The 15671-nt window shown below is 44.6% G+C and overlaps 2 protein-coding genes across 6 annotated transcripts in view; one reads left to right on the forward strand and one right to left on the reverse strand.

Annotated features, from left to right (window-relative positions):
• ralgapa2 (Ral GTPase activating protein catalytic subunit alpha 2) overlaps positions 1 to 7589 on the forward strand; it is a 116651-nt gene extending 109062 nt beyond the window's left edge. For 3 of the 5 annotated variants that reach the window (XM_076299352.1, XM_076299357.1, XM_076299354.1), the window contains one exon: positions 4558 to 7589. In XM_076299352.1, the coding sequence (XP_076155467.1) occupies positions 4558 to 4724 (167 nt within the window). In that variant the 3' untranslated portion in view covers positions 4725 to 7589. Of the gene's footprint in view, positions 1 to 105; positions 206 to 1252; positions 1294 to 4557 lie in introns of those variants that run through there. The other 2 variants (XM_076299358.1, XM_076299353.1) reach the window with 2 other exon arrangements.
• A 1929-nt stretch (positions 7590 to 9518) lies between these two features.
• Positions 9519 to 12099, reverse strand: insm1b (insulinoma-associated 1b). Its single transcript, XM_076299973.1, has one exon. It carries the CDS (start codon positions 11844 to 11846, stop codon positions 10425 to 10427), a length of 1422 nt encoding a protein of 473 aa, XP_076156088.1. The 5' UTR covers positions 11847 to 12099; the 3' UTR covers positions 9519 to 10424.
• Positions 12100 to 15671: the final 3572 nt, after the last annotated feature.

Consider the following 15671-nt stretch of genomic DNA (forward strand, 5'->3'; position numbering starts at 1 on the left):
GTGTGTGTGTGTGTGTGAGCGAGATGGTGAGAGAACCCTAGAGTGCTAAGTAACCTAGAGTGATAAGAGTGCTTAGCTCTGATCCTAATGCGTGACCCATGACAGTGTGCAGACGTTGGCCAGGAATGTTGTGGAGCGTGGAGTATCCCTGGGCCCGCTTGGACTGTAGTAAGCTCTCTGCCTGCTTCCTCAGTTAGGCATGTCACCCCCCACCCCATCCACACCCCACCCCCCCAGCCTTCAATCCCACAGCCCCAGTCACCCAACCCACCTCCAGCCTCCTGTCTCCTAGCCAGTGACCTCTCCACGTTTCACTGCTTTCCTGCATGTCCTGTGAAGTCATGTTTTAATAGTGATTTTATTTATTTAATAGTGATATTATTTATTTAGCATTTACTCACTTCTTTTTTTATGTATAATATTGTGGCAGCAAACGTGACCTTTTTTCCCTCCATCATTATGCAGTGAGTGACTTCATGACTGCAGGCTCCTGTTGGGCCTGTGTTCACTCAGCAGAGAGTGGTGGCCAGAGGAGGCCAGCACTGAGATTTTCACACACACACACACACACACACACATATACACACACAGCCAAATTCATTTAAGTCCCCAATACCTGGATCTTTTTAACCCACTGCCATTTTCACTCTGCTGTGCTATTGTCCCTGCCTTTATTGACCGTGGCCATTTTGGGTGACTCACAGAACTACCAGTGCTAACCCTGTATTCATTTCCCTCTCCCACCACCACCACCCCAACCAGCCGCTGAATGGGAATAACTCACCGACCTCTCTGATTTCTCACCTACTGCTAAAGTCTCACAGTATGTTATGTAAGACAACTAGAATGAGTGGAGACTGTGTGGGCAGACGTTTCTCTCTGACGGGACGGCCGACTCGGAGGGATTGTTTCTACTCACACTCCCACTCTGCGTTCTGGGTCTTTCTGCCGCGTGTGGTGACGTTGTTCTGTGTGTTCTAGATTCCATCCACAGCCGTAACGCCTAACTGGCTCACGGTGTTTCCCTAGCTCCTTTGTTGACGTGTTTGTTTTTGCTGTTGTTGTTGTTTTGTGACGTGATCTAACCATGCAGCCCACCTTCCTCTCCTCTTTATCCACCTTCCTCTTCATTGGCTCTTCCTCTTCATCCCCCTCTTCCTCCACCTCTCCCTCTCTCTCGTCATTCTGTGTTCTGTGCTGTGACTTTGTGTTTTTTACGTGATGCTTTTATTGTCTTCTCTCCTCTTTTTAGATTAAAATATGTTAAAGGTCTCATTACGGTATTTGATAAAGGTAAGATAACCCTCTTAACAACCCCCCACTCCACCCTCCAACCCCTCTCTGCCCATGTCGACCGAAAGCTTGTGTGCTGCCAGAAAGGCCTCCTCCCCCTGCCTGGTCTTCCAAAACCTCTCGCTCACTTCCCTTCTCCTCACTAACCAGCTTCATCTAACCAATACTTGTGCGAAGGAGCACAGAGACACATGGCCGCGTGTGTGTGTGTGTGTGTGTGTGTGTGTGTGTGTGTGTGTGTGTGTGTGTGTGTGTGTGTGTGTGTGTGTGTGTGTGTGTGTGTGTGTGAGAGGGAGAGATGGGTCTGTGTGTGTGAGATGAGGTTGGAGTGTGTGTGTGTGTGTGTTATGTGAGAGGTAGAGAGAGATGGGGTAGGGGTGTGTGTTCTCTAGTGGTTTGAGGCTGTGTGTGTGTGTGTACGCGTGAGAGAGAGCGAGAGAGATGGGGTAGGAGTGTGTGTTCTGAAGTGGTTTGAGGCTGTGTGTGTGAGATGAGGTAGGAGTGTGTATTCTCTGGAGTGGTTTTAGGCTGTGTGTGTGTGTGTGCGTGTGTGCGTGCGTGCGTGCGTGCGTGCGTGCGTGCGTGCGTGCGTGCGTGCGTGCGTGCGTGCGTGCGTGCGTGCGTGCGTGCGTTCGTGAGCAAGTGTGTGTGCGCGTGTGTGTCTGTGCATGTGTGTGTTTGGGGTGCTGGTTTGGTTGGTTGATCTTGGCTGGCCATTGCGTATGATGCTCAGCAGGTGCCACTGATGTGGCAGCAGCATGACCGAATTGGTGCACTCTCAAAAATCTCTCCTCACTCTCTTCCCCCCTCTCTCTCTCTCTCTCTCTCTCTATCTCTATCATTCTCTAACTCTCTCATTGTTTGCATGTCTTTGCTTTCTTTTTGCCCTATGTTTTCCTTTCACCTCTCTCTCTCTCTCTCTCTCTCTCTCTCTCTCTCTCTCTCTCTCTCTCTCTTTCTCCCTCCCCCTCTCTCAGCCTGTGTATGTGTGGTGACACTAACACCTGGCCCTGATGGAGGATGGCTGTGCTTAGTGTGAATCGCTGCAGGGATCCAGTGGGAAGCAAATCCTGTTTGCTTGATTTCTCCTTTTTTGTCTGTTTGTTTATGTTGTCGCTCTCTTCTGCACACACACACACACACACACACACACACACACACACACACACACCGGGTTTTTTGTATGTGGTTTGTTTTGTGAGCCCAAAAGGATTCAGTAGTGGATTCAGAGGAGGGTGGACAGAAAGTCTTCTCACTCTTTTGTATGGTCTACAAACAAACACAGCCGAATGTCATGTCCATGTCTACCTACCACTGAACCACAATTGCATTGCCCTTCCAACTGATACATTTCCAAAGTTCATCGAGACCTAAGATGACTGACACAGTTGTGGTTGCCTTGGCAATCACTTTAAGCCTTGGCACCCTGGCGCCAACATGAGTGCGGCGCACTCCGTCTCCAGCGTTCCATTCCATTCCATTGTTTTCAACAGAACCCCCGCACACCAGCGTCAAAACTCTGCCGCCACCACCGTGTCCATTATGATACCACTCCGTTTTTGTCTGCGCCACTCAATAAAAATCCATTGTTTACCGAATGCTTGTTAAAAATTCAAGTTAAGTTAAAAAAGTTAAAGTTAAAAAAAACGCTTGTGTGTGTGGGCACCTGTAGTGTCGGCACCTGTATGCGGAGCGCTTTGCCTTCTCCCTCCCCTTTCCTGACGTGGTGTGTGTGTCCAGTTGTACAATACTATGCCCACCTACCATACGTTTCTATCCACTGCAGGGCATGAGAGGTCAGTGTAGGCTAGTAGATGCTTTCAGGACTAGATTATGTACTAGAACTAGATCATGATAAAAGTCTGAGGAAGAGCCACACAGCTCAAAACGTCACTAATAAACACTGTGAAGAGGAGCGCTGTGGTGTGTGGATCGTCTTTGACTTTCTAGGACTAAATGATGTGCCACAGACAGAAGATACAGTATCTTATCAGAATGCAGTTCCTTAGTTGGCGGTAGCTGTTCACCTTGGCTCATCATTCACGCTGCTTACCAAAGCTGCTGTTCTGAATGGGTGATGGAACTAGTGCTGTGAGCTCCAGGCCACTGGCTGCCCCCACAGCTGTGACATTTCTCCACTCTGAGGCGACGTGAACATGCTAACCCCCTCTAGACGTAATGAAACGCCAACAGTCAGAGAGCTCTCGGTGGAGACAGACAGGACAGGCACTCCCACACCTTCATGGGTGTGTGTTTCTTTTCTTTTTTTTTTTCCTTTTTCTCACCCAGAGATGGGGAGTGTGTGGCGGACGAGGGCCCTGAGGAGAGAGCCGGAGGGGGTCTCTCTCTCTCTCTCTCTCTCTCTCTCTCTTTCTCTCACTCATTCTCTCTCTCGATCTCTCTCTTTCTCCTTCTTTTTCTCTCTATCTCTCTCCCTCTCCCTCTCCCTCTCTCTATCTCTCTCCATCTCTCTCTCCCGTCCATCTGCTCCCCCTTTCAGCCGGGGTAACTCGAGCTGCGTCGGGGAGGAGGGGGCAGAAGGGGCTGAAATGAAAGACAGCGGAAAGAAAATATGCAAGCAGATGCCTCTCAGGACACAGGGAACTTGTTTAATTCCAAGGCAGCAGTTAAAAAAAGGGAGGGGGTGTGGGCAGAGATGTAATTTTGTGCTGGCCCTACATTTGAACGGTTCATCAGCTGATTGCAACCGCATTGCTACCCTTTTGTTCGTAGGTTTAAGTCTGCTATTTTGTGCGCTGTTTTTTTTTTCTGAACAACTCTACCCTTTTTTTATACTAAGTAAGCTCTAAACTGCACAGACACACCACAAAATGCACATTTGAAACACAGTAGCCAAAGTGTTTTAGTCTGCCTTGCCTTCGCGATTTGGGTCTTCAGAGTGGCTAAAACTCAATATATGCTGATAAAAGCAATCAAATTCTTATTTTTTAGTGCAGGCAGTAGTTCATGCTGAGTTGAACAAAAGATGGTGAATGTCTTCATAATTAGTTGTGTTGGGTTAGAAGGTCACTGGAGCGTTGATGTTGTGCTGTGGTGTTTGTTTGTTTGTTTGTTTGTTTGTGGGGAGGCGGTGAGGGTGAGGCAGGCATGTTGGGCGTGATGGCACGGCAGGTGCGGGCATGTTGCTTTTAGCGCTGGACCCCCCGTCCCTCCTCACCCACCCCCCACCCCCACTGAGCTATGCCTGCCTCTCTCTCCATCGTGGTCCCATCTTTTCGCTCTTCCTCTCCCACCCCCTCCCAGGATCCCTGAGTGGCAGCACCAGTGCCGAGCTGCCCGTCTCCACGGCGACCACCGCGCCCACCGACTCCACCGACCAGGTCTCCCCGACGATACCCCGCGCCACGAAGCACCGAGTGTCCGGCAAGCTCCGTCGCTCCGCCAGCGCCATCAGCAAGTCCTCCAACTGAGCCCAGTCTGTCCCGAACTCACCCACACCCCCATGCCCACCCCCCACCCCCCGTCAGTGTCTCGTCCTGCCAATGACCTCAACCATCATCAAGGCTGCAATGTTCAGTTTTAGTGTGAAAATATTGATAATGTGTTCTACTTTGTTTTGTTCTATTTTATTTTTTTGTTTATTTGTTTTGTTTTTGTTTTGTTTTTTCTTGTTGTTCTACACTGGTCGCAAGTAACTGGAAATGATGAATGGTTTAAGCTGTTGTGGACTTCTGGTGCCCGTGGGTAGACGAGGTTTTACTGCTATCACACTAATGTGAGTGGATTGAGAGAAGCATGTTAAAGAGACATCTTTTATTCAGATAACATAAACGATGATGATAAATTGAAATACTGCAAACTAATCATGAAAGAGAAAGAAGATACGGGGAGAACTATGGGAAAATCTGATTGGTACCAGTATGTGTGTGTGTGTGTGTGTGTGTTGTGAATATGAATGTGTCTCTGAGCAAGATAATACTTGGCCGACATACCAGGAATTGAATTGATCTATGTAGGTCACCAAAACTGTCCCTGTTAATCTTGGGGTGAACTTAAATTATTTTGCAATGGGCCAATGCAGATGTTGCCAGCTTTATGAAATGGTCATCATGTAGCATGACTTGTGTAATTATCCAGGTCTTCTGGAAAGTCAATGAAGTTGTCCAGCTCAATGCTAAAGTCTACCACAGAGGGGAAATCACTAATTAACTGAAATTAATCTTGTTTCAGTTTATGCTGTCATTTACTATTTTAGTTAAGTTACATTAATTGTTATCACTTTTTATCACAATTTTCGCTGCCAATTTCATGCTTTTTTTTTTGCTGCAAGGAAAAATATTATGAGAACTTTTTGTGTGGAGTTACGAAGGAAATCTTTGTTCAAAATGTACATTTAAATTATGTATACTTATCTATTCCATTGTCTCATGTGATATCTGCTCGACATTCCAATGTTTTCAGAGGTGTGGACAATAATCTAGGATATACAAGATGTCTGTCCTTACCTGTGTTGTCTCTCCTCTCAAATGTACATTGCTTTACATTTTATCTGATGATTTTTATTATTTGTTTCTTGTTGTACATACATAGAGTAATATTTGCAGACATTATTGCCATTTAATAGATGTACATGAGCTGACTAGAAGTAATTGCCACTGGAGCCTCAGGTGATACTTAACTCCGTGCGTGCACTGGTGTGTGTGTGTGTGTGTGTGTGTGTGTGTGTGTGTGTGTGTGTGTGTGTGTGTGTGTGTGTGTGTGTGTGTGTGTGTGTGTGTGTGTGTGCGTGCGTGCGTGCGTGCGTGCGTGCGTTGTTTGTCTGTATGTGTGTGTGTGTGTGTGTGCGTGCGTGCGTGCGTGCGTGCGTGTGTGCGTGCATTGTTTGTCTGTATGTTTGTGTGTGTGTGTGAGAGAGAGACGGACCTTGCCAGAGTAAATGTGTAATACCTGTCCACCCCAATGCCTCCTGCACTGTCGTTCATTCAGCTCTTCAGCAGAGGCCATTTTATTTTACTCCTTTATTAAATCCATACACTTGACCAGCGCACGCAGAGAGCTGGCTCTGAAGGTCATTCTCATACCTCTCATCTTTGTAAATTAGAGAGAGAGAAAGAGATGTGAAACAGAAAGCTAAAATGAGCTTCTTTTTTCCCAACAAAGGCCCCCTCTGCTCTGCAGCTACTTGTGATCTCTGCAAACATTTCCTGCGAGCAGATGGAGTGGCTTTTGGAATGCCCCTTGCGTTTTTCCAGGAGTCTCTCCATTCGGATTTGATGCTGAATTGGAATGAAAGCACACCTGCTCCACGTCGCTGCGCACGCCGCTCTCCCGATGCCCTTACCATGCCAACAGGGGGGTCGGAGGACATGCCAGTGCTGAGCTCTCTGTGTCCTCCTAGCAACCGGCACGCTGGCGCTGCCAGTGGATCCCCCCCCCCACCCCACCCCACCCCTACACACACACACACACACACGCGCACACACACACACACACACACACACCTACTCCCCCCAGTGACCCAAGCCAGCAGGGAGGTTGTCATGGTGGCCAGGTGTTACACTCTGTAAGCTCCACCCGAGCTGCAACACCACACATGTTGCACTAATTTATATGCCTTACCTAATCATCTGTTCTTTCTGTTGGTGGTGATGTGTGTGTGTGTGTTTTTTTTATTTTTTATCTTTGCCTCTTCTGTCATGTTTCGTGTTTTGCTGTGTCCATTTTCCATGTGTCCAAGCACTGATAAATCACATAGGAGGCATGCTCTTTATGTCCGATTTAAAGGAAGATTTCTTTTGTTGTTGATGTTGTTGATGTTGTTGTTGTTCGTTTGAGGAATGTATGCAAATAATGAACCCAGATCAGTCCGACATTTCACCCACCTTGCAGCAGCCACTCAGAAGGCCACACTCTTCTTATTGCCGGCCGATGTTCCTACTGAGTCTTGATGTGAACTTTCAAGAAGTCTGACAGGTTTGGATCATGGTGGAGGTGGTGGTTGTTAAAGGTGACTCGGTCCAGACCTGGGAAGTGTCTTAACTCCAACTGGCTTTACTTATGTGAAGTGACAGAGCTAGTGTTCATTGTTGATATTTGGACTAGGAACCCTGTACAGCGTGTCTTTTGGGAGGGTTGTCATCCTAAAGGATATAAATATATTAATGCTTGTAATATAATCTTTGTAAAAGAGGGAGTGGGGGGGGGGGGGGGGGAGTTGAAGATTTCATCATCACTTGTTAACATATCAAACTTTTTAATGAGGAAAAAAAATCTTGTTCTCTTTATTAGAAATGTGAAAATTTCAAACATTTCATTAAATCAATTTGAAATTCATATCCAGTGTGTCTGACACATCATATTTTCCATCTCAAATAGGACCAGTCTCCCTGCTCTGTCCAAATGAGTCCTGCAACTTTCTTGTAGTTACCACCATTTCACAGTTGACGTGTCCATTTTAATAGCCTTTAAAGAAACAACTTGTCATCATCTTATGTTGACTTCTCGTCCTTGTGGGAGAATTCATCAGGACTAGTGTGACAGGTTGACCAAAGCCCTTGTGGGAGGCAGGGGGAGAGGCGGCGCATAGGAGACGGCGTATGGGGGTTTGGGGGGGGGGGGGGGTGATCAGGGAGGGTCGAGGTTGTCTTGTTCTCCTCCCGAGCCCCCCGGAGCAGCAAGAGTAACCTGACCCCCCTCCCATCTGTCCCCCCTGCTGTTCCCCACTGGGCGAGTGCAGGGCCGGATAATAGAGCCCACTCCCCTGCCTGTGTTACAGGTGCACAGGCCGCAGCACCTTGGACTGCTATGGGAGGCTGGCTAAAGGCTTAAGAATAGCACTCAAAGATAATTGGAGGCCCCAAAGCACATTGAGTGCGGTGGGGTGGGTGGACGTGAGAGAAGTTATTCTTCGTTTTATTGCCCTGTATTATCACAATCTTTTGTACTAAGAACTGTGCTTGTCTCTAACTGGCCATATTCAGTATTGGCTTTCTACTAAATTGTCATGTTTAATTCCCTTTCTAGATGTAAATAGAACAAATGCATTACTTGTACAAAGTGCTAATATGTTGTTGTGACTAAGAGAATCTTTGTGCAGGCCTTCTCTCATAGAGCTCATTATGTTCATTGCTTATGACAAAACCTTTAAAAGCAGGATAATTGGGAGTTGAGAATATTAGCCTAGGTGGAAATGTTTATAAATGGACACATTTGTAATTTTTATTCATCTAAAAGAATTGGAATTATACAGGATTCTCTTTTCAATTTCAATTTAGAGCGCCAAAACATTACACATGTCTCATGGCGCTTTACAGAGTGTTAAACATACAGAGAGAGTCCATCAGTAACAGGGGCGAGGAAAAACTCCCTAGAATTGGAGATACTCTTTTGAGTAGTGAGTTTAGTTTGAGCCATGTTCATTTTTATCTAATGATTCCATGTTTAAGTTTAGTTCATACTGCCAACAATGATGGACAATGGTTTGGACATTTGGACAATGATGACTATTAAGTGATTTCAATGTTATGCTTTCTCAAGACTGAAACCACTGATCAAATCACTTTCCCCAAATGACTTGATATTATTTGTAATAGTTAGATTAACTACTTCGTATAGCTTTTATTTTGACATTTTGAAAGTATATTTCTAGTAGCCTACTACGGATTTCTTCATGTGATAATATTCCTCAAGTCACTGGAATCAAAGGCTACTACACTGTCTACTGTATAGCACACATCACCAGTTGGCTATGCGCACTGTGGGGTTTAGATATGATCAGATTTAGATTTAGAAATCAAATGCCGAGTGCACATGTGTCTACTCTGTAAGACTACGAGTAGTCGACAAAAAAATACGCAATCCCTCCCTATCCGCCTGGTTACTACTGATGTCGGTAAACTTGAAATTGGAACGATGGGTTTAATTTGAGGGTGGAGTCTTCGCTGATTTAGGTAGGCCAAAGTCACTTATCTCAACTCAATACATTTATCTTACATGTCAGATCCAACAAAAAATGTGGTGACATGCTAGGGAGAGAGACCCTTTCAAATCTTCTTAGTGATCATTTTTGTGCACTGAGATTTCTATGGGTTTAGTCTACTTTATTTGTCCATGTTGCAGATGCTGAGACGTGTCATTAGGCTACACATCACCAGTGTCATCCAATATTTCCCCTGATGGCTTGTTCAAAACCGAAATGGTTTATTAGAGGTAGGTAAGTATCAACTAGTACAGGAGGATTCACTTTGAAAATATTTTATTTCAGGACTAAACAGACAATACCGTTTGAACATACAATCAAAGCGCTATAAAAGCAAACACTTACCAAAATAACCTGTTGATACAAAAAAGAGATTGCATCTATAAGAGCTTTACGTTTACAAGAGCTGTAGATTGTAAATTGAGCAACCACCCACAACATTGATAACTTCATAACAATGACAAAAAACATTTGGCTACAACATGTCAGGACACACAGAGAGTCGCACAACACAATCATTTTCATAAAATAATTATAGTTAAATAAATAAATAAATAAAATTATTACGATTAAACATATTGCAATAGTTACACTTAAATATTTTGAATGTGCCAACATTAAAAATCAAAACAATCATCAAGTTTAACTCTTTAAGGCAGTTGTACAGCGCATGTCGTGTGTTAACAACTACAAGGCATCGGTGGCCATTCACTAGAACAAGGGAATGTTCCAAGACCCTTTTTGTAAAGGCAGAGTCCAATCTCTGTCCTGCGATTCACAGGCTATATTAAAGCTACGATGATAGAGAAATTTACAGCATGTGAATTGAAAGGCTTTCATGACAGGAGGTACACCTAGTAAAACATGTCTTAGGTCTAAGCTATTACATTACCACGAGTGCATTTGTCCTAAAAATAACAGTTTAACAGACGAACTCTCTGGAAACAGCAAACTCTGACATTCTAACTTGATAAAAGATTCTGAAAATATATCGCCTAATTTCAGACGTAGGCCTAGATATCCGTATAGCTGCTTGGTGAGCTGGTTTGCGTGAAAGCCACTTTGTGGGCCGTGCCCCCAGCCTGAACCTCTATACGTTTAATGATGTTGTGGCCTGCTGAAAACAACCCCGAGGGTATCATTCAAACGCTTTTATCAGTTTACAGTATAGCCTAATCGCCTACATAACTATTCAGCAGGCGGGGCGCACGGGCATTTGCAGAAGGATCACCTGACGGTTTTCTGAGGGGTGGCATTTGTTGATGTGTCTTGTGAGTCCTGGAGAGCTGTAGAACGTGGCAGGGCAATACTTGCAGGGGAAAACTTGAGATGAGTGCAAGAGACGCAGGTGCCGTTCCTGACTGGCCCTGTTGGGAAAATTCTCCCCACACACGGGGCAGAGAAGGCAGTCAACGGGGCTCAGATTCAGGGGACTCGAGCTTTGGCTTTCGTCTGTGGTAGAGGACACGTGGGGAGAGTCCTCCACTCTTTCTGCATTTTGAAATGCGTGGTCATCAATAATCTGGTTTTGCAAGGCTTGGTGTGCCAAAATGTGTTTTCTTAAGTACGCTTGGCGTTTAAATCTTTTTCCACAGTGTTGACAGTCGTACAATCCATCCTCTGAGCCCGATTCAGACAGACCGGGACTGGGGGTGTCTCTGTCAGTCACAAGTTCGATTCTGGCATCCTTCATGTCCTCGGGCGCAGATTTCACATCGGTTGTTACTTTGGCAGAATCTATTTTCATGCCCTGCGGTGCTGGCATCCCGGGTGCGCTCTGGGGTCTTGGTTTGTGCCAGCGCCTGTGCGAGGCGAGATTTGCTGGACAGCTGAATACCTTTTCACACTCTGGGCATCTGTACTCAACCCGCACAATTCTTGAACACTTGTGTTGAGCTAAAGAGAAAGGGTCCGAGTATTCTTCCCTACACAGCTGGCAAATGAACTCTCCTAATGGCTTGTTGCTTCCTGTAGATGCTGGTCTTGGCTTTGGGTCTACAGGTCCCTCTTTGATTCTCAGACCCAGGACAGGAGACGTAGTCACTTCATCTTCGAAATTAAGTTTGCGTATCGCTTTGGGCTTTTTGGCTGTGTTTTTGCTTTTCCGGTCATTGTCGGAGGAAGGCCTTTTGGTGGTGTTCCTGATGGTTGCGCTTGGTATGGCGCTGTTACTGCCAACGCGGTTACTGTTGCTGGTGCCGATTTTCAAGTCAACCGGGGCGAACAGCAGGTGATCCAAACTGGTGAGAGATGCTGGAGTTGGAAAAGATTCCGCAGATATAGGTGAGCCCAGGTTGAAAGTTCTGTCGAAGTACCTCTTTTCATGGTCTTTGCTGATGGGTCGGGTGGGGCTGTAGAGGGCTTGGTACAGCGACTCTGGGTTGCCGAATTGCACATGTTTCGCCTCCTGCCCGGGCACCGGCGTGTCTGCTGCGTGGATTGGTGATGCTGCGACCCGATCCGGGCTGGATGCGGCGGACACAGCTGGGGATGCGTCGTTAAGATTTTGACAGGCTGGAGGCGGCGTGTGTTCTTGGTCATCATCTTCAGAGCGAACTCTGTACGAAACATGCGCCGCTTTCTTATTTCTTTTCACGAGGAAACCTTTGGGCATGTTGGCAGATGAGTGGAAAAGGCACTTTAAAACGAGCGATGAAGACTTTGATTGAATCCAGGTTTATGGAGGCACAGACACGCCGCGAATGTCCAATCGGAATTTATCTTTTGACTAGTGATGTTTCTCTCCCTGAAATGCTTTCGTCTCCAAGGCATAGCAGCACTCTTTTTAAGGAGGAATGATGCTATTGTTCTCGCCCATTGTCGCTGCGTCTCCAACCAATCAGACGAAAAGAAGATCCCTATGGAATTGCTTGTGGGAGGGTTCAAAGATTCGGTCAGTGGGACTACGTAGAAGGACTTTGCAGATTGCTCAGCAGATGTGCCTGCGCATTATTATATTAATGCGCGCAGGACCCCTACCCACGCGAGGCACACGCCGGGACCCTCCTCTCTTTACGGTCTGATGGTTTCCGACTCTGCTGCGCACGTGCCATGTCTTTGTGAGTTCTCTGCTGGGGGCCACTGATATGCCGAAAGGATGTCAGTCACTGCTATAGTTTTAACCACAAAAACACTGGAATGCATTATGCCAGATTATGTCAAGTTAATAAAAATAAGAACCAATCTTTGTAATTTAGGTATTGTATACACATTCACAAACTGCTTTGTGTATTTCAATGTTAATGCTGCCATTACTGAAATTCTAACATGAAAAAACATAGGAAATATCACATTTTAAAAGTTATCTGCTGTTTCTTTCTTCTGTGGTCAGTGAAACATTCTCAGCTAAAACATAATAACAGTAAATCTTACAATAAATATAACAAATAAATAAAAAATAAATATAACAAAACCACATATCTCATACAAAGGCACGTGGCTCTTAATTCGGTTTAATCAGCTGGCTTGCGCACACATAAGTAATAGCATAGATATTAGAAAGCTAGATACCGCATTGTCCGTCGGGTTCTAGGTGGCATACGTGAACGCAGACGCCTTATTGCTGGGGGCAAACACCTTACTGTCTACGGGCAACACTTGTCGCAATCAGAGACACCTGTCTGATTTCCAGTCAGAGTCGCATGTTTCTTCATTGTCCTCCAGTGATTGTTGCCCCCACCAATATGGTGGCGATATTTAGTTAGCCTACTCTACGTTCTGGAGCCCAATGCGGTATCTAGCTTTCTAATATCTATGAGTAATAGGGGCCTCTCATCTTAGAACACAATAGCGACGTCTGGCCACGCTGCATATACCCCGCAAGGGTCGGAAAAGCAAATTGACCTCTCCTTTGTGAAATAGGACACACATACAATCTGGCCAAGAGATAGGCGCGTGCTGGATGTAATCAGTGCTGGCGACAAAGGCGACCATAGCCTGAAGAGGTCAGTCCACGGGTGAGCTATAACCACTAAATCTGGTCAAATAGCCTACATCAACTCAAGACACATAGTTCGAGGTTTTAGACTATTGTTATCTAAGCACTGAACATTGAAAGCGTAGTAAAATGTGTTTAGCGAAGTAGGCTATACAACTCTGGCTCACATTCACGCAACCTTTGACATAGACTAGCCTATATTTTTTCAGTGGCAAATAAAGCAAAATCACTAAACATTTAATGTGAACAAGGGATCATAGTGTTATACTGTAGGCCTACATATCCCTCACAAGAACAGATAAAGGTGTTTTTATCAGTCAAACTTTATTAGCCTACTTTAAGATAGGCCTAAATGAGAGCACAATTTCAATTTATTTGCTTAGGGGGATAACCCCTTGAGATAAGATATCTCGTTTTCGAGGGGGTCCCCAAGACAAACAGTACAGTACAAAACAAAAACAGAACACTGAACAGGACAGCACTTTCACAACTTCCTCAAGTTTGAAGATTGCTTCGCCAACTAGACTACCTACTATTATTTTCTGTTCGTTCATTAAAATAGGCCAACATTTTGCGAAATAAAGTAAAATTATAACAACCTTATTTTTAAAGCTTTGATGGCATTCAATGGCATTTGGTTTCTGCAACACGCTTGTTCGTTTGTATCGGGTACCAGTGCGTGTGTGAATATGTTTATTCTGTGGCGCGTGCTAGTCTGCAAGTGGATGCGTGGGGATTGGCGCCTAATTAGCATACAGCTGCCTCCTCGCCTCACCAAATGCACACGCAATCCACCACCTCACAGATCCGGCCTTTAGTCACATAGCTTTTAGGCAAATTAAAAAGAGGTTCAAGATAATGTAAGGAGAGGGTTTTATTGGCATGCCCGGCATAGCCTATCGCCATTAGGCTATGTACAAAATAGTTGTAAGTTATGGTCAAATGTTCTTTTATCTTCATGTGTCACACATAGGCACACATTGGGGTTAATTTATGATCTGATGTAATCAGGGATGTAGTGGAGGCAAAACACAGTTTATCCACCTATGACATTTTAGAATCCACCTCTTATTAGAGTTTATCCACCTCTCAAAAGAGTTAATTCACCAATTGCAACTTTTAATATTCAAAAATCATAATGTATTATCCACTTTCACAATATGTCCACTCTAGAAACCATTTAATACCACTGATCACAGTCATCATCACAGAAATCATAGTTTACCCACCTCTTATTTTACCACCACATCCCTGGATGTAATATATTAAATATGCCTATATATGATTAATTATCATGTTACCACAGACCATAATTTACAACTTAGCCTAGATAGAAACAGACAAACAAGTCATGAAAATGAAAAGGGTTTCTCCTGAAAGTCAACCAGGAATGTTCAAAAGGAAAGGTCAGCATTGTTTCATGGTCAGGGACTCTAATGGCATTGTCCAGTCTGTTATTGTGCTAAATTGTGTCCGTTAGAGAAAAACAAGTGGTAGTTTTTGTCTTGTTTTATAGCCTATACGAAACACTCTTACCTTGGTGTCACATTTTCTTCCATTTTCTTTCATATTCTTGTTCCATCACATCTAGAAACAATATGTGAATGAAGTATTAATCTAATCTCGATCTTGCTCAAGTTGTTTATTAGAAATATGAAAGTCTAGCGCTACCATTTACTCTTCTGGTATCTCTTGAACAATATTACTTTCCTAATTTATCCCATCCCCCTTAAGTAACATAGTCAGAGTCATTTGTCATGAAATTACTTCTTGCATTGGCATTGTCAATGAATTATTGTAATGGATGGCCTCTAAGCAGAGCATGCTTAACTAATCTGATTGGCAGAGGCTTCATTCAGTTGAGTCAGTTTTAACTTGAGTCATGTGAGGTAATGAGTCAAGTCGCCTTCATATTAACATGGCTTAAAAACTTTGCGATTTCTCTTTCATCTGAACAGTCGTGAGCTGGTTTGAAAAATCAATTGTTATAATGGGCTGTGTTATAGTCGTGTAATGCTACTAAAGATCTTTGTGTTTTGTGGATCTATTGATTGGACTTAAATTTGAGTTAATTCTGTGTAATTGTAATGTCATTGTGAGAGAGAGAGAGGGAGAGGTAGAGAGTTGTGAGTGGAACACAAGTGCACAATTTAGAATGCCACCACTTAAAATGAGCCTTCTGTAGAGAGTGTGTTTGAAGGTCAACAGCCAAACTACATACCTCCTCCCCCCACAGTGCTCATGCTGTCTTAGCCTGGACACCTGATTGACAGGCATTCATTGTCCTCCTTGGTCACACTGGTTGGATGTTATAGGACTGAGTTTTTTCTGACAATAATATGTTGGTAAAGCAAAAAAATCAAGGACTACTTGAATACTTAATATGTTGATGCCACAAAACCTCTGGTCTTCAGGGAGCCAGATGGAACTTCAGACATGTGTCCTGCGCTCTAAGGGGCGGATGTGTCTGGTTTCATGCCATGGAATGTTAAATGGCAATTC

This window comes from Alosa pseudoharengus, unplaced genomic scaffold, assembly GCF_046254945.1.
Source record: "Alosa pseudoharengus isolate Yale_2024_CS ecotype anadromous, Long Island Sound unplaced genomic scaffold, YU_APseudo_1.1 YU_APseudo_1.1_scf_22, whole genome shotgun sequence".
NCBI classification, from domain to species: domain Eukaryota; kingdom Metazoa; phylum Chordata; class Actinopteri; order Clupeiformes; family Clupeidae; genus Alosa; species Alosa pseudoharengus.